At 29.7% G+C, this 20,734-nt stretch overlaps 1 protein-coding gene across 1 annotated transcript in view; it reads right to left on the reverse strand.

Annotated features, from left to right (window-relative positions):
- The window catches only part of LOC129984841 (NT-3 growth factor receptor-like), a 268,319-nt gene that overhangs the window by 52,186 nt on the left and 195,399 nt on the right, over nt 1-20,734 (reverse strand). The window contains exon 2 of the mRNA XM_056094808.1: nt 6,522-6,656. Within this exon, the coding sequence (XP_055950783.1) occupies nt 6,522-6,656 (135 nt within the window). The remainder of the gene's footprint in view (nt 1-6,521; nt 6,657-20,734) is intronic.

Here is a 20,734-nt window from a genome sequence, read left to right on the forward strand (position 1 = left end):
TTATTTATATACAATAATCCTGAAATTTTCAATATCTGCGTATTCCTGATGGAAGTACATGTGAGTATTTTAGGAAATTTTATATTTTTAGTTTTTTAATAATATTTTAATTTTATATTTAGTATTTTATTATTTTTAGAAAATTATCATTTAATCAATTGGCCGAATTAAATTTAATTATATATGAATGATGCCATCTTGTAAAGAATTTAAGAAGAAAAAAATTGATTGAGAAGTTCCAAAATTTTAGTATAAATGAATATTTTTAATTCTATTTTTTGTTCAATAATAATTTGACTTTTAAAAACAAGTTTTAATTTATTTGTGAAACGATATCAGCAATATTGCCAATTACAGGTAATCTAATACGTTAAAGAATTTAAAAAATATGTATCGTTTCAATAACATTGAATAACATACTAAAAAATTATTAAACGTTTCTGTTATTATAACATAAATGAAGGTACCGTTCCTCATTAATTTAAAATATACATTTCCGTATTTCCAAGTTATTAAAGAACGGAACTTAAAAACATAAAAATGAATCTACGTGTCAACTAAAAGCGAACTTCTAATGAACCCATCCATTTCAAAACGAATTTCAGGGGTTTAATTTCTCTCTATATTTTTTAGATGAGGTAATAAACCACGATCTAATGTTGGAATGAAAGATCAACGTTGAGCGCAGACTTATAAACTTATCTCTAATTTTTGCAAATTATTGTTAATATCAAAATGATGATTTTTCGAGCTTGCACCGTACTGTGTTTCCTGTTTTCAAAGTCATGATTTATGATTATAGCTCAATAACTTTTTGTGTGCAATCGTCACCATTAAGATAGTGACTTACGCACATGCACATGTGTGTGTGTACGTGTTTGCATTTCTAAAGAAAGGATTTGCAATTATAGCTTAACTTGCGATCCCTATTAAGTTCGTTTCTGCCAGTGATGATATCCATAGATGATTTCATTATTTTGAAAAAGTCATGCATCCTCTTAAAGGAAAGACAACCAAATGTCTCTACAATTCAAAAGAGAATGAACGCGAACGAGACGATTTCATGCTTAGCCCTAATAAATTTGGGTGGTTTTCTTAAAGATTTTATAAAGTATAATGCATAAGTGCCTAGCTGTGTTATTCGCCACTTATGAACTAAAAGAGAAGTCGTTGTTATGTCCATTATTCAAGACGTGTTGATCAGAATATGAGAAAAACCCACCTGTCGACTTCAATGTATAGGGGGCTAAAGGGCACTCACATTGAAGATGAAATTATTTTACAGACATTCTTTCACTTTATATAATTCTATTATAATTATTTCCCGCTAATCATTTCAAAACACCCGACATTCTGATGAATTTGTATTCATTGCACAAACTTGACCTGATGGAGGGCATTGTAACAATAATTTATTTCAAAAGAATGTATATAAAAACAAGCGATGCTGTGAGAGTCAAACACAACAGATAAGAGATAAAAGGAAAGAGGAATTTGAGTTAATGGATAAAGTAGGGCGTTTTGGAGCATGCTGAACTGAGCGTGGTGAACCAGCTCTTTAACCACCTCGATTTCCTGATTTATACAACCTCGATTACTTTTTATGGGCAAATCCTTCAAATGACTTTTTATGGGAAAAAGTTTTTTGAATGTGAAAAAATCGTACTCAGGTGAGAATCTTGTTCCTCGAATAACCGCAGTTTCTCTACGAGTATATGAAATACCTGGAATCTTTGAATGTATTTATATTTTGCCTTTTTAATTAAATTTGAATAATTCAATAACTTACCAAAAACATAATTACAAGGGGTGTTCAAATGAAAAGGTACGAAACGACAATGTGGGTATAAATGAAGACTTTATTCAAAGTATACACCATAGACATGAACACAACGATCCTATTGATTAACGAGCCGAAGGATTCCTTGTTCCCAGAATTCATGGAGCCGTGACGAGACTCAGTCTTTCCCAGCATCCTTGAGTTCGCCGTCCGAGTTGAAGCGCTTCCCTTTCAGATGTTTTTTCAGGGGACCAAACACATGAAAATCGCAGGGCGATATGTCCGGGATATAGGGCGGATGGTCGAGCTGCTCCCACTTGAACTTGGCCAGTTCCGCGTGTGTGACCCTGGAGACGTATGGACGCGCATTATCATGGAGAAGAGCCACACCTTCCGTGAGTAGCCCCGGTCTTTTGTACTTGATGGAACTGCGTAGTCTTTGGAGTTTCTCATAGTACATATAGGAATTAATGGTTCGTCTGTGCTCGAGGAATTCTACAAGTAGTGGACCTTGGAAATCGAAAAAGACGGTGAGCAACACTTTGCCTGCTGACGGCACGGCTTTGAACTTTTTAGGGGGAGGTGAGGAAGTATACCTCCACTGCATGCTATCCCGCTTTGTCTCTGGCTCGTAGTGATGGCACCAGCTCTCATCACCAGTGACGATCCGCTCCAGGAAAGCGGGGTCTTCATGATACCAAAACAGAAGTTGAAGTGCTAGCTCCATACTCAATTCCTTGTCCTGGTCCGTCAGCTGCTTCGGAACCCACTGCGCGCAGACCTTCCGACAACGCAACTTTTCGTGAGCAATTGTCCACACTGTTCCAACGCTGACATCCAATTTTACAGCCAACATTCGCAATGTGACACGCCAATCACTTCTCTCTATGTCGTCCACCTTGTTGATGAGATCAGCCGTAATGACTATGCTCGCCTGGCCTGGTCTGGTCTTGGATCATCAACCAAACTCTCACGGCCTGCACGAAAACTGGCACTCCGTTTTCTCACTGGCTTGTCTGGCACAGTCTTCCCCATATACGGTGACCATCCGACGATGAATAGCGGTCAGTAACATCTTCCGCTGTCAGAATTCGGATAACGCTGCGCTGCTCCTCAATCATCGAATTTTACAATGATAACGGGATCCTGTCTTCACATGCACTGTCAAGTCAATTGGACGGCGGTCTTTATAAGAGCCTCTGCTCTCTCCTGTTCATGCGGGCACCCGCGCATGCTCCGATCTAAGCCAGATTCCAATCGCATCCCTAGATGTATCGTTACATTCTCCCATAGCGGCATGTTATGATGTTTCGTACCTTTTGATTTGAACACCCCTTGTATATTCTCGATAGAATGTTTCTTATTTTTTAGCAGGAAAATTTTAAATGAGAACTTATTAATTTATAATTAATTTTAATAAAAAATCTAATTATAAATGAAAATTTATAGTTACTTTTCTTGCCTTTTTTTTCTTTATTTATAAGTGTTTTTGCATCTTTGACTAGATCATAAGCAATAAACAATCAATAAGTGTAAGATTAAATATATATTTAGGAAAATACGTAATTACTAAAATTTTCTACAAGAAGAATTTTGCTGTACAAATTAATCATTTTTAATTATTATTCCTTATCTTCCATTTCTTATCTAGTTTTAAATTTTAAGTTTGTGAAACATTTTTCCGCCCTTGAGAAAGCATTAAAAATTTTTGAAAATAACAAAGCTTTATGATAAATCGAATATACTGCCTAATTCTTTATGTTATATATATATATATATATATACTTGAAACTTTCAGGATCGAATTTTCGAGTCCACGTCTTAGATGTTTTGATCCTCACTGCTTCGAATTAATAAATTTCTGAAGCAATGAATTCATTTTTAGGATTTATGCAAGTTAGTTTTCATTGTAAGGAAGATTATTAAATCTTGTCGGTTCTCGTGAATGCTCGCGATTGCATCTTGCTTTTTTTCTTTGCTCTAGTTAGACAGAGATTTGCCAGCTATCCTTCATTAATAACATTCTAATTTTAAACATCTATTCTTCGTACTTGCGCTCCTGCTAGATGAAGATACTTCACAGAAAAGCATTATGAGTGGCAGATTAGTAGCAGGCTATGTAAAAATAATCTTGCTTTCCTTGAAGGTAAAATAATGTTGGGGCATCGAGTTACCTCCATGCCAATAATGGGACATACCTTCTACACGCAGGACTTTATTGTAGCCGATATCGTTCCTAAAGGTTTAGTTCCAGCCTTACAATTATAGAAAGGATAATTATTCAACTATTTAGAGTATTTCGTAAAGACACGTTCTAATTAAAATGTGGTTGCAAGATTTAATTGCGAGATTTAAACTTGTTACTCGTATTCTAATTAGTTCATATGCCATTTTTAACGTCGATTAGTGCATTCTGCTTTCGTTTTTGCTAGTTTTTTATTAACCCATTAGCTGCCACGATCCCCATTTTGAGGATTCTGGAATTTTACATAGGCTATTCAACGCTAAAAGTATGTTTGGTACACTTGGCAGTTTGGTTTCATTCTATATATCAGTCATTATGGTGTGTAGCAAAAAGTGTCTATTTTGTGCTTTGCTTCTTTACAACAAATGAACAAATTTTAAATTCGTCTATAACTTGAAGCACTAAATTCATTTTTATGATTAATGCAAGTTAGCTTTTTTTATAAATAAGTATAGAATTGTCCTTATTTGAAGCATTATATTTTTGGTTTGCTTTTTATCTATATCTATACTTATAATAAAGCTCAATGTGTGTGTGTGTGTGTGTGTGTGTGTTGGCGCTCTACAGGCCAGATCATTTGACATAAAGCTACCAAATTTGGTACATGTATACCTTAGAGGTCGGGAATGTGCACCTGGGGTCCCTTTTTTTGAAATTTTAATTAGAATTTTAATTATTAATTAAAAACTAACTCTCCCGCCAAAAAAATCTTCCATTTTCCCCACCGCCAACTTTTCCGCCAAAATAATCTTTCATTTTCCCCAACGCCAAATGATTTAGGCTTTAGTTCTTTTTTTTCTCCCAACAGTAATGAGACTAGGGTTAAGATTTTTCGGCGGATTATTTCAAACGATTCTGTTTATTTTCTTAATGTTTTATGCATTTAAAATTAAACACTGTTAATTAATCCATGTTTCAGATTCATTCTGAAGTACTTTTGAATTAAAATAACACAGAATAAAGGAAATTAAAAATGTCTAATCTGCATAGCGTTACCCCAACTGGCGTAGAAAAATTCACGCATTTGCGTTACTGTAAAAGGCGAAGAAAATTCACGCATGCGCACTGTGTTCTGATTGTTGGCATGGCAACCATTATCAACGGACGATTTAAATTACTTTTAGGTTAGTTGTATGCTTTTGTAAGTAAATTGTATTTATGTTAGTTATATATTTTTTGTATATGCTTATAGTTTTAAGTACATCGTTTTTTAAGTAGTTTTTTTTAACCTGTTTTCAATGATTTAAATTATTTTTAGGTTAGTTGCATGCTTTTGTAATTAAATTGTATTTATGTTAGTTATATATATTTTTTATATATGCTTATAGTTTTAAGTACATCGTTTTTTAAGTAGTTTTTTTAAACCTGTTTTCGACCGATTATTTTAAACGATTCATTTTATTTTCTTAGTGTTTGATGCATTTAAAATGAAACATTGTTAATGAATCGATCCATTCATGATGAATCTGAGAAAATTTTGTTGACAAATTCTTGAGATATTACATAAATTAAGAAAGATATTCTTTAGTGCCCATAAAGTTTAAACGCTCAGTGACTCTATTATCAGTAATCATATTATTAAAAAAAATGCTTTGTTTCAGTAAAAAAATATTATTATATTAATTGCAGATTAATCCTTTACACTTTAATTTAAAGCATAGATTCTACGAGGGGTAACAGAAAATGAGAGAGATACATATCACGTTATGACTGAAGGCCTTTATAATATTATGAGTGAATTATATGACTATCAAAATTTGAAGTTTTAAAATATTTTGCTGAAGAATCTATTAAAGTTGGAATTGCATAAAATATTTAATTATTAAAATTTTAACGTACATTAAGATTGGCGAACCGGCTGGTCGCCAAAGGCGGCTAGTATTATAATAAAATATCATACATAAATATATAATTTAGAGGTTATAGTAATGATCTGTTGCTTATTCAGTCTTTTGCTTTTTATTCAAATGATTTTATTCACCATACCCTTTTTATAATTTACCTTTTTTAACGAACTTTATAACGATACCCTTTTTCAAAAATATGAAATATTTTTAAAAGAAAACGTAATTTCTTTATAGTTTTAACGTTACACCACTTTTTGCGCATATAATGTAAATTATTCAGTCAAAAATTTCAACAAAAAAAAATGGTAGGGGTTAAGGAGTTAATTTAAGGGGTAGAGGTTAAGGGGTTAATTAGTCAATGTATAATTTTTTGAACAATCCTCATAAATTTCAGAATTAGATGAAATAATTATAGCTGTGCAATGTTTATTAACTAGGGCTCTTAATTATTTATTTCAAATTTAATGTCAACCCCTTACTCGACACTAAATTTTACATAAAACATCGATTTTCATAAAATCAGTAGGCTAACTGGTCATGACTTGTATTTTTGCATGATAAATTTGATATTTAATATTAAAAATAGGATACTGAAAATGCGAACATTTGCATTTTTTCGATAATACACAAAAAAGAAGAACAAGCATACTTTCGTTCCGATCACAGTTATTATTTGCATCGGCAGGCTCAAGATCGTGACACAAGCAAATGTAAGAATTTCCTTGGTTGTAGCAACCAGCTTCCATTCCACAGATGTTGGGGTTGAGGCCACATATATCGACACCTGAAAAAAAGAAGCCACATAAAATTTTATATAAGATTTAGATAAGAAATGAAAGAAGAAGAATGATAATCAAAATGACAAACACTGATTTGTCAACAGTATATAGGGAAAAACATTATACAATCAATATATCTATAATTCACCAGCGCAGTCTCTAACACTGGGCGGAGTTTAAAAATATCCCCGGCAAAACCCCAGCTTCTATTTTGGCATCAAGAAACATCAGGCATGGGTGCGAATAACGCTAAGGATGAATAAATATTAGTCATGGGATCGTAAATTTCATGCTTCATTTACTTTTCTTTATACTGGATTGTAGCAAAAATCAATGATTTGATATTTGCAGTTTCTATTATTTTATATTATACAGTTCCTTTATATTCTCACTTGATGGGACTGTTGATAGTCATTTGTATTATTTTCTCTTATGGGATCATCAGCTACATATTTTATTTACATTTTTTTTAATGCGGGATTGTAACTAAGGACAATGAGTTGAGGTCTACAATTTTTATTATTATTTTTTTCTGTTAATAGATCACTACTTGTTTGAAATCGATTAGTTTTGTTTTGAGTGTTCGTGAACATTATGGATACAGAAGAGCCTATAACTTTTAAATGTTTCGATGTATTTACATTAAAAATATATTCCTTTTATTCATTAAGTATTCTGTCAATGGGCAGGAAATTTTTTGTTACTACTTTCTTTAGTTAATCTGTGACAATGAAATCTGAGAATAACCGTCCATCTCTACGGGGAGATCTTCTAGTATTTTAATATTTCTAGTTCCTCTGACAGTAAACACAAACCTTGTATGCTCACAAAATATGGCAAATTTTGTGCAAAATAAGAATGAACAATTTTAAAATGAGCATTTTAAACCTCTTCCAATAAACCATTTATTCGAATAGACAGATCGAGATATAGGTAATACGCTTGGATTGTATGGCTCAGCATTTCTCAGCGATTTATACTTTAGATCGAAAATGATATGCCAAATTTCGATCATCTGGTTAATTGCATTTTTGAGTACGCTCGCTCTTATCCACGCGTATGGACAGACAGATTTCGCAATGAGGGAATTTGTTCAAGATGCGATGAAAATGTAGTGCTTACAAATTCCTTCTGTCTAGGTTGTAGCATTTCAGTGCTGCATTGATACACATGTTTAATTCCAAAATCTTTTCTTTCATGCTCTTCAAGACGTGTAGAATATTCAGAAAGTCCATACTAAATTTCTTTGCGATTAAAACACATTTTTTTTTATCCTTGTGTAAGATACAACTAGGGGAGAGAAAATCTAAATTCAAAAATTTTTAACTTTGACATCAACACATATGATCCTAAATGACTGACTGACTGAGAGATTGGAGATTTTTTATGCTTCTGATGAACTTCATCCTACAGAATAATCATTATTTTAATTTGATAGAGCGGTGTATAATATCCCATTAAAAGCACAAAAAAATATTTTGTAATATACCGTATGATATCTATTAATACAGTAAAGCACCATTTATATGTTTCTCAAGGGACTAACGTCAAACAAAACGTATAAATTAAAAGATGTTTAATCCAAGTTTTCGCAAACAACTTTGTTTATTACAATTTTAATGAAAATTCATTTAAAAGTGATAAATTTAAAGTTTCTTTAAAGACATTAACAGTATATCATTAAATAATATTGAGGATAAAAAAGTAAAATTTTAAAATTAAATATTTATCGTAAAAGGGAGAATAATCGTACTTTTAAACAAATTAGTAGAAATGAATGTGCACACATAGATTTCAATTTCACTGTGAAAGAAAATGCTTTACTTTTTCGAAAAGGAAACAAACAAAACAGTAAAGAAATAAAAGCAAGTTTGGTTGTCAAATATTTAAGAATTTAAAAAAAATTCAGAACAGTCTTGAGAAAGGACCTTGAATTGACCTTACCATTGTCCGCATTTCACCTCCAATCAAGGAATGTTCCCATATGTTCTACCGTTCTTGCCTTCTTTATTTTGAAAAGGTGGATGGGGAAAAGAGTGTAACCTAACTTAATTTCTAAGTAAAACTACATCCTTCATAGGAACAAATAAATAATAGCAGAGAAGTGTATGCTTTTCAAAATATAGAAAATAGTGCTTTATCACAGCTTTATGTTCCTTTATTTCCTATAAAAGAAGCACTCTATAAATGCAATAGTTAAAAATGAATTGGGGTTATAATGGAACGGCCAATGATGGTAAATATTGTGCTTTACGGCCTTTATTTCCTATAAAAGAAGCACTCTGTAACTGCAATAGTTAAAAATGAATAATTGAGATTGTTATAAAGCGGTCAATAAAGTTAAATAATGTAAAAAGACGAAATGGATAAGCGTTGCTTTACTGTAGACATTTCAACGAAAATTTAAATCTCAGCTCGAGGAAATGTATTAAAAAAGCATTCGATAATACGAGGTATAATATATTTGACGATATGTTTACGAATCTACACGTTACAGATCGCTTCCAAAATGAAAATAACATTTTCGGAACTTAAGTTTACAATTAAGTTTAAAAGGATGTTTTCGATGCCCAAGCATGCATTAAACAACAATACTGATATATGATCTTGATATCAAAAATGTAAATCTATATCAAATTTGGGAAATAATGCTGCGATTTAAAATGTGTATTCAGTTTTCTTTTTATGATGAATCATAAAATATGAAGAGTTATGGTATTAAAATATACGGGGAAACTGAGAGGAAAATCTTGATAGTAGATTTAGTTTCTTGTAGTATAAAAAATAATCATGAAATCAAGAAGAAGAGATGAAAGATTAAGGATTCACTTCAATTTGTTTTACAATTTACAGTGCCTAGTTATCTCTGAAAGATGCAAAAAATTAAAGGGGGTTTATAACTCTTAGAAGCATCTCTAATTTTTTAAGAGAAATTTTTTTCGTTATTTTATTTGATAAACATGTATTTTTCTATTAAAAATTCAGAATTTTTTAAAAAGTCATACTTAAATAAAAATAAAGACCTCACGAGATGGGAGATCGCTGATCTTAATATAAGGCTTGAACCAGCCACACTTAGAGAAGGGGGAAAACATAACAGAACACCTAATGATAGACACAGCAAAATATATTAACAATTTTTCCCCATCTTGGCACCCAAATTAAAATTGCTTTTCAAATACCATATACTAACCGACTAAATCAGCCTGTTTTGAATGATAATACTTACTAAAAATATAACGCATGAATAGGTTATTTCTATATAAAATAACTAGAATGCAGAAAATCTTTTCATCGCAAGGAAAACTTTACGATTTTAAAGAAAACTATGAATAATAATCGAATCAAACACTTTCAAAAACTGGAGAAAATCAATTTCCCCCTTAAGTTATTAATAATATTAAAAGAGTGATACAAGATTTTACTGATACTTTATATGGCAATCGAAATTAAACAAATAAAAATATTTTTAAATGTTTTATGATATTTTCATTCAACATCGGTAGTGATAAAAGTATCATTTCTATGCTTGGAAACAATCTAAATTAATAAAAAATTAAATGGTAAATTAACTGCCATAAAGGGTTCATTCAAAGTGGTCATCGTCTTTTCTAATTGATTTTAATTGCCTTTATTTTTATTATTCCTAAGTGTTTTAAAAAATTTCTGGCTTTTGTAGGATGTACTTTGTAATCCTAAGACTGACATCACTTCCTTTTCGTTCTCTTATTGTTGAATAAGAATACGTTCTTAACAGTATGTGAAAAATAGTCGTAGAATAAATAGAATTTAATGTTCAGAAAAAAGAAAAGCCATTTTTACTGATTAGATCTAAAACAGTTTTCACTTTTGGAAATATTTTCCCGAAATTTGTAAATCTATAATCGATATACTAATATACAACACAAAAAGATGTAAGCCCGTCTTTAACCTGCCAATCATATCTTAGAACTGTTTATGACAGACTTATTCACGACAGATGATTACGGAGTCACACGTACGTTGGCATATTGATTAGGAATTAAACAATCTGCTTCATTTTGTTTAGAAGTTCCCATTCGCACAGTTTATCAGCACCTAAATAAAAACTGCACAGTAATTCCGTTAACAAAAAAACAAAAAAAAAAAAATGCAAACAGAAAATGCAAAACGATTGAAAAAGGTATTAGCAATAACATTATCCAATTTTAAACTTAAAAGAGTATCGCTTCGAAATAAAATAAAATTATATAGTGACAGAAAAATTGTTTTAACTTTTAATCTGATAGCCATTGTAAAAAGAAATTACTTGCATATCGTCAGAATGAATAACCCATTTTTATTATACAAAGAAATGTAGAAATAGGATCCTAAGCATCAATTTTTTCTTTAATGCATTGAAAGAAAAATGTTTTAGAAACATAATTAAAAAAACGATGGCATCAATGAATTTTGTAAAATTTTGTGGCAATCTTTTACTATACATCAAAATGTCAAAAAGAGTTTCTTAGAAAAGCTTAGGAGAAATAGATGCTTAAAGTATATATTAAAAATTCAATTAATTACTGTGTTTAGTATTATTTAAAAATTTAGAAACATTTTGTTTAACATAGAGGGGATTTTAAAAATACGCAAAATAATAACTACAAAATGAAATAAATTTTTAGCAAAACCGTTTATCCCATACTTTAATAATCCTCCAATTTATCAAAAGATCCACATTCATTATGTTTGCCAGTATTCAGAGAAACAGGCGTTACGAGATTGAAAAAAAAATGCTTAAAGAAAATATTAGAAATTATGTAGGGTATTTCATATCCCCCCCCCCCCAAAAAAAAAAACCTCTCAGGAAATAGAAAAATTTATTCTGGTACAATAAATATTTGTTTACAATATATTGATTCTGGATTATAATACTCGGTCAATGTTTTAATTCTAATTTAAAATAACTCTTAATATTAAAAAGACAAAATTCCTACTTTAGTTTTCGTTACATGTTGTATGTTAAACTTGATATTTGAAATATATATATATATAAAACGGTTGATATTCTGCTATTAAAATCGAAAAGGTGAAAGCAATAACAATAAGGAGAATTGTATATACATTTTCTTTTCCATCGAACGCAAAAACAAAATTACTTTCGCTCATTTTGCAAATAATTAGGTAACTCGAAAAAAATGCATATACGTATAGTAATAATTTAATATTAACTACGTTTAAACATAATTTACTAATCACTCCAATTATGGATTCAATGTAACTTTAACTTCTGAGATGCGTGGGCTATTATTTTTCTCAGAGAACCAAAACTGTGTATCGCCAATTTTTTACTGCAACTATATAAGTTCTCTGTGTCCCCAGTCGATTCGTTGCATTGTTTGGCGCCATGGCTTGAATATGTTTATACATACTATTAATAAATTTGAATATTTTTTAAAAATTATGAGAAAAAATGCATGAAAGAGCTTTGCGACAGTTTCTTCCAAAAATGCTTCACAAAATGTCGATAGGATTATCATATATTTCGTGAAAAAAAATCCTCAGAAATTCAATCCTATTTACCATTCGATATCACATCCACTACTAGTCTTTTCTCAATGTATTTCTATCGTCGTCTGCCATTTCATGAAGATCTAAATTATTTTCCATGTTCTTCTGAAAGCTGTTAAATTGTATTACCAAACTTAAAATTACTATGGCCACCTCTCATATGACATCTGTTTTTCTTCCGGTTGTTCGTTAAAATGCATCAGTATCAAAGAAATCGTATCTGTGAAATCAAACCATTATAACATAGGAAAAAAACTATGAAAATGAAGAAAAAAAAAGTAAAATTGCTTCCTCTTATTTTACATGCGAAATTTTATTATCTAGTTTATTGTATTTGTAAATTATGGTATTCGCATACATACTTAATGCAAAATTTTTTCTTTCAAATTTACAGAGGTGTGAAATGTATCAATTCTTCAAAACTAAAAGGTTTGATTTTTTTTCGGCGCGATTGCATTGCTTTTCGTAGATATGGAGGTAGAAAATCAGAGGTTTTTCAAACTTAGCACTGATATATTAAATATATTTGTCCCCATTACTTTAAAACTAATCATCACTTTTCTTAACAGTCTTTTAAATTATGATTACACAATCTTTTATTCAAATTTTCTCTATTTTTCTGTTCACTGTAGTTATATGACGAAACTTCAAGAAATGAAAGCTGTTCATTGTATCCTAGAATTTAGTTAAATCATAGTTGTTTTTTCAAGTAATTCAAGAATTTTATGACATATTTAGAATATGTGTGGTAAAATCGACTTTCTCTTATAGTAACAGAGTATGGTGGAGAATCCACCATAATACGATAAATGGATTTACGATGTTTCATAATACGATAAAAAAAACTGAGTATGGATTTTGGATATCTTGCCATAGAATTGACGCTGACAGTTTAACGTACAAAATTTTATGCGGCTGAACTATTCCATTCTGTTTTCGAGGTATCAACTCCACTTGGATAGATGAATTTGTTAACGGATCCGGCCAAGTGAATGATAGAAGAGTTTGGTCAAAAATACGGAAGGAATCAGAATCAGTAAATTTCACTCAAAGACAAGAATACCCAATTTAAAGTTTGCAGCTTTTTGAATTTTTTAGTCTCCTGTTCATGGAACAAGAGATATAACTCCAAAAAAATTCGTTTATTATTTTCATCCAAAGACAATATACTGAATTTAAATCTTGCAGCTTTTTGAATTTTTTAGTCTCCTGTGCATGGAACGAGAGATATAACTCCAAAAATTTGTTTCGTTTTTTTTAAATTTGAAGTTTTATGAACACTTCGAAGTCGAATTTCTAAACGATTACAAGATTATTACTTTTTAAATGAGAAAGTAATGACAAAGATGGGGAGACAAGCTTGCTTAACTGCTAATTTTGAAGCAACATTAAAGCTGTTTTATGATGGATTTCATCATTTTGAAATACGGACACAATCTATTCGCTTTCATGTCAAATTAATGTAAGGACGTGTTTGATTTTCATAGGGAAACAGGTCAACAACCTTTAGTTAGTGTCTACTTTGGTCGGCTGTTTATTAATTTATTCTATTCAATTGTCTCACCTGTAATTAATTTATGAAATTTGTGTTTTTAAAATTTATTGATTAAAGGTTTGAATTTCAAATACGAACACAGTTTGAAATAAATTTCCTGGTTTTTATGCTTTATAAACTTTAATATTTAAGATATTTAGGTTGAAAATGTGAAATTTATTATGTATGATTATTTTAAAATTTTGAACATTTAAATTTCCGTTTATTTTGAAATTATTAATAATATTTAGTAAGTTCTACTGCGGCTTTAATCTTATTTTTCTTATTTAAAATATTTCCTATTTATGAAATTCAATGGTAGCGTAGATATTTACATGAAGAATAAAGGTTAGATTGAAAGCCATATGGAAAAGTCAATTCCAATCAATCGTTTCATTAACTTAATCCTTTGTGATTCTTACTTTCTTCCACGGATACAAACTCTTGGATAAAATACTTTAAGAATAAATTCCAACAGTATAATCTGGATGATATATATTTTTAAAAAATAGTACCTCAACCGAATATGTAAATGCTAACACAAAACCAAAAATTGGGAAGAATCCAATTGTTTAAAAAAAAAAAAAGAAATATCTTCCACCAACAATCATAAGTATGACAGCTTTTTATTTTAAAACTTTAAATGACATGGAAGATATTGCTAAATTAGTTCCATAAAAATAAAGAAAGATAATGAAAAAAATAGACAGATTGTTTATCTGTTAATCTCATACAAATTCTTACTTAATCTCAGACAAATTCTTACTATAAATTCTTGCGTGTGCTTTCTCTCTCTTTCTCTCACTCACTCATTCACGCAATACACTCATGCACGCACAGAAAACTACATGAACTGCACTATTAAAAGTTTGCTCTTGCAAACGGTCATTATATTTTTTAAGAATTGTTTTTAACCAATCTCTACTTTCTTGACAGTTTAAATTCTTAAAAAAAAACGGCACTTTTAACAATTCTTCGAATTTCAAGGAGCTGAATTTTATCAATACATGAAACATATTCGCTTCTCGTATAACGAATCCCCGTTTGTTTATTTCAGAAATGCTGATACATAATCAAAAGTGAATAAATAAGATTAAAAACGTCCTTGCAATCTTTTCTTTCCTATAGTTTCACATAAAGTAATGCAAATCTATAAAATATAATCGAGCCATTAAGACCCCTGAAAAATTTCTTTAGTGAAGTCAAGACGAGGCACATTTTTTACAAAAAAGGAAAATCGATGAAAATGACAAAGATGATTCAGAAACAGCTAATTAATCAAAGCCCAGCAAAAATGTGAGATAATTAAGGGATTTTGCCATCTCAACGGCTTCTGTTCCAAGAGAAAAGGCATGATTTATGCCCCCGCATTCTTCTTAACAAAGAGTAATTATTAATTTTCCAGAAAAACCGCACATTATTTCTCTAAAGACGGTCATCTTAAGGGGTGTTAATAAGTCATCTTTAAAAGAACTTTTAAGTTATAAATAATGGTTAAACTCTTTTTAACAAAATCTTATTAACCCATACACGATCATTTAAGTGGATGACATCGAAATTTGATACGATGAGGTTGAAACGCTAGCTGACTTTTATGTTCGACCCAATGAAATTAGAAGTTTTTAATGGGTTTTAAAGTGCGGTTTTGAAGTTATTGCAGTAGTAATTACATTAGAGTTTTAGCAGCAGACAATTCATTTAAAGAGGGACATATAATTTAGGTAAATTGTATATCTTAGAGATATAGAAAACTTCAATTTAATCTGGCTGCATTTATGCTCCAGTTTCAGAAGATACGTTTACAAAATTAATACTATTTTTGGGATTTCGTAGTTTTTAAACATGTTTTGATGACGAAATCTATACCCAAATCGGCCTTTTTCGCTCAAAATGTAGGCACACAAAGGGAGATATATTTTGACTTTACATGCATCACGGACCGTCCTGAAAGTAATCAAATATGGGAGCTTCACATCTGAAGCCCAGACCTTATTACCAGGCTCTGAAACATACATTAAGTTTCAAAATTTTTTAAAAGCAGTAAGAATTGAAACATTTTAACTGAAATAACTTTTGAAATGTCCACAAGTTCAATGAAATATTTATAAATATTTATGAAATAAAATAATTTTAAAATAATGTATGTAAAAATGTTTTCTACAGGAGACGTTAGCGAACAAAAATATTTTAACATGATTTATGTTTACTAATTATTGTGATATGAAATTTAACTATCTACATTTTTTAAATCAAATTTTATGTTTAGATAAAATTTTGCTTTTTTAATTTATCTATATAACTTTCTTTCCTAAAATTCGTGATTTTACATACAAAATATTTTTTATAACTATTATTTTTTATAAATATTGGCACGTGGATATGCATGACCTGTATAAGCTTATCAGAGTAGTAGTTAGGGCATCCTTCTCATGTTCGATCCCTCGTTTGAAATTTAACTAGATTTTGCTTAACTTATAACTTTAAAGGAGCAATTCTTATTTAAATATAAATTTGTTCGTATATCTTGAAAACGGCTCCAACGATTTGGATCAAATTTTATATTTAAAGAAAGTTTTGCCTTTCTGTTTAGCTATATAGGTGTTTTTCCTAAAAAAAATGTGATTTTACGCATACAACCCCCTCCCCAATTTTTTATAACTAACTACTAGAGACTTTTTATATTTATTTACATGCTGAAAATGTCAAATAACGCCATCTTGTAAATTTTTGTTGCATTGCATTTTTGCCATAGAATGATAACCTACTGGTACCTCAAAATTCTACGAGATGGCGCTGATGGAAATGAGATGAGATAAGATCGATACATTTTCATACTTAATCAGCATGTGATTTGTATCTAAATATTTTCTCCGAGAAAACAAGATTTTACAAAAAACTGACAAGCGAATCTCAGTCTCTCAGATATTTGCAATAGTTAAATAATAAATGCAGCAGGAACATCATATAAAGCAACTTTTTAAAAATTGCAAAGTACAATGTAATAGATTGCTGGAATTAATAAAATAAATATTTCTAACATTTGCGAACTTTTTAATAATATACTGAAAGAATGACATAATGCAACTAAGTGTTTATAATGTAACATAAGAATGAAATACTTTAAAAGAAATTATTTTGCTTTTTTTTTTACTTAAACGCTTACGGCCAACAGCTAGTTTGCTTATCTTATTTATTATAAAAGTAATAAAGTAAATAATCGTTTTCATTGTCCTTTATATTAATAATTTAGAATTACATCTATCCGACACAGTATTTTTTGAATTGATATTTTTAAGATGGAAAAATGTATGATTCGAAGCAAATTATTACTATAGTCTGAAAATGCTTAGAGAAACATGCATTTTTAATAGCCTTTTGAATGAAATCATTAATTCCAAATGAAAAAAATGACAAAAAAAAACACAAAGAAAATGACAGACACATCAATATGAATTTTGTCTCCAGGTAATTTAAATCTGAAGTTGCCAGAATTTTAAATGAATGAAATTATTGTTGTTGTCTCTGATATATTTTTACAACCATTTACTTAAATGCTTTTCTTAAATTTAATGTTCCATTATTTATTCCATTCTGTTTGTTGTATTTTAAATTTCTTGAAAGTTTGGTTCAACTTACAGTTTGCAACAGCATTGTATATGAACATATAAAGTTTCACAAAAAGATGAAAGGTAGACTGGATGCATGCAAAGTAAAGATGCACTTTGTAGTAACTTTGTTATATAAATTTAATAAAACGAATGTCTGGAAAAGATTTTTACACAGGTTTTATAAAAAAGCACCTAAAATTGAAATACAGGGAATTCCAACACGTTTGGTGAGATGCGAGTTTATTTAATAAGTTGAAATAGGTTGAAGGGGTTTCTTATTTAGTATTTTATTATTGCAAAATTACTGTATTACATAACTAATAAAATGACGATGAAAATGCAAGAAAATTTATTTCTAATATTATAATTCAGCTAGACAACTAAAATATATTCATTTCTACTGAAAACATTATGTTTTTTTTTCAGTGTTGTCCATACTGCCCGATATATTAATTAAAAAATATCAAATGAAATTTTTTTTGTAATATGTAATATAATAACAAATATGTAATATGTAATATAATCGCATATATAATAACAAATTAACAATAGATTTGTTATAACATGTAAAAATGTATTATACTATGCTAGACACGTTCGTATAATATAATTAACCTTTTTTTTTCAAATTTTTTTAATCTTTTTACATTTTTTGAACCTTTGCAAAATTATATCATCATATACTTTTGCATACTTCTCGAATGGATTTATTCTGTTTTTCTATATATTTGATGCATTATTTTTACTTATTTGCAAAATCTCTTTCTAAGCGAAAACTTTATGATTTTTGTTCGATATGCAAATTTTATTACATTAATTTTGAGCTACTTTTAATGTTTCTCTTAATATCTTGCTTAACATTGAATTCCTTTCCAAAATTTGAAAAGTGAAATAGCAATTTTTATTTTAACATTTTGATTAGCAAAACGGGAAATTCTGATCCTCATTGTATAATATTAGTGTAAAAAATTTAGGCGGCTATCAATAATCCAATACTATATCAATTTTTTAGTCCGGCAATTGCAGCAGTACAACTGGCAAGCGTTAAAAGTAAAACAAACCACTACCGTACGGAACTTAGACGTTTTGGCGTAGCAATAAATTAGTGATAAAATTTTGAATGTATTCCTATTACATGCAATTTTGTAATTCCTATTACATGTGAATTTGTAATTCCTGTTACATACAATTTTCTGTGTGATTTCGTTATTTTGTGCAGTAAACATAAGTTTCCATATTTAAATGCTTTTTAAATTTACTTACCTTCGTTGATTCGTCAGTCCTCTGGTTCGCTATCTGCAGGATTACAAAGAGCGTAATGTATTTCAAAAATTCTTTATATCCTTAGAATAAGTATATTAAAAATAGATCTAATTCATAAAAAACTATATTCTAAACACAAGCTGTTATTTGAAACAATGCAAACAAGTTTTAGTTCCAATATAATAAAGGAAAGCAAACGACATTTTTTTTTCAATATTTTTGGAAAAAATCAGACCATAAATTCTTTATTTTTAATTGAAAGGCGTCTGCTTATAAAGAAGATAAATTGCAAATATTAATTATTTTTTAAAAATAAGTTTAAAGTGTACACAATTTTTCACCGTCCGATATAATCTTTTGACATTTACTTAGCTTTTCAACATTTTATTTTTCAAAGAAGGAATTTCACATCACACAGCTTACAAATGAATACATCCTATAAACAATAACATGTGAAGAAAGACTTGAAAGTATCAAGTATTTGATCAATAATTTTCCGTCAGGTACGCTACTCTTTCTTTTTATACTACCAAAGAGTTCAGAAAAACATTTTGTTACACATTTCAGATACCATCCATTGGACTGAATGGAATTAAAATTCGATGCTCGCGCGCGCGCACACACACACAATTTTTTTTAGCTACTTAAACTTTATATAAAAAGTGAAAAACAAATATTTACACCATATATTATTCTATCACCCGTAATAAATTCCTTCTATCAGATAGGTAAAATTTCTTCTATTTGTCATTTATTTCTGTTATTTAAAATCCCAATGGATTTTTTAAAATTAAAATCTTTACATTTTTGACATTATTTTTGTAGTATTTATCTAATTCAAATATTGCAAACTCTGTAAAAATGAGAAGTATTATATCTCCAATAAGTAAACAAATAAATAAAATAATAACTTTTCAGTCTAATGAATTTCTCACCTGATTAACAATAACTCTCATCTGAAAATAAACTTCTTTTCCTTTTAATCAAATACGATAAATTACTTAGTATTTTCGCGTCTCATTAATCAGTTTTCTTTTGAAGAATGGATTAACCGGTGTATTTGACTTGTAATAAAATTTAAAGACTGTTAATTTCTTAGGTGGTAACAATTAAAGAGGATGGATTATAAACTCATTTGAAAAATAATGTAAATGCCTCAGTTTATAAATAAAAGTTATAAAATATTTAGAGTTTGAAAAATTATTTTCATATTCAAGAGAAATCTGAACTATGATAATGTTACCAACATTTCGCTGATATATTTGGGAAAAAATCCCAGTTAGTTCTTGGCAAGATGAGATTTACCTAATATTTAATCTCTAGTATGTTGACTTTATTTTAAAAGAGTTCTTAGAAAACAGATGTCAATTGATACCAAGAATTATTTCGAATTTTGGAACAGAATAAGAAAAATACCTGTTGTTGTTAATCATGGTACTTTACAAGCCCGCTGACAGATCGGACAGCGATTTAAGCCGAGTGAGCATCTCTTTTTTTTTTTTTTCAGTAGCGCCAACTAAAGCCTAGAGTACGACTTAGCTACTTCATGCGTCACATTCGCTTGCACAACCTCTTTTTACAGGGGGCCACATTCACACACATCACAGATAGAACACAGTAGAGCAACAACCATGCCCGAACCGAGACTCAAACCCGGGACGCCCAGATCACGGTGAAGACGCGCTACCCCTATGCTAGGAGGCTGGCAAAAAAAAAAAAAAAAAAAAGGCTGGCTAAATTGAATGATGGAAAACCTTGATTTCCATAAGAAAGTAGTTTGAATAGCAGTTAATTAATAAATTTAGTAAGTTTGTCGGTTGAAATAAATCTGAACAAATAAACTCAATAACTAGACCGATTTCACCAATTTTATTCGTTATTTCGCTATCGTAGTTAAATAATGCGAAGGTTTTATGATTAAGTGCAAGTATCATTTGAGATAATGCTATTTGATAGAGATAAGATTTAGTTCACCAAAATTCACTGACATCTTTCATTTGCGTAATAAAGTGAACGTCAATACTAACCGTTGAAGACAGCTATTTTTATATAATTTGAAGCCTTTATAAAATTTATAATAATTTGCAACTTTATGAAAACATTAAATTCCTTTTTCTTATGATGATCACTGCAGATTAAATGCTTT

This window comes from Argiope bruennichi, chromosome 9 (assembly GCF_947563725.1).
Source record: "Argiope bruennichi chromosome 9, qqArgBrue1.1, whole genome shotgun sequence".
NCBI classification, from domain to species: Eukaryota; Metazoa; Arthropoda; class Arachnida; order Araneae; family Araneidae; genus Argiope; species Argiope bruennichi.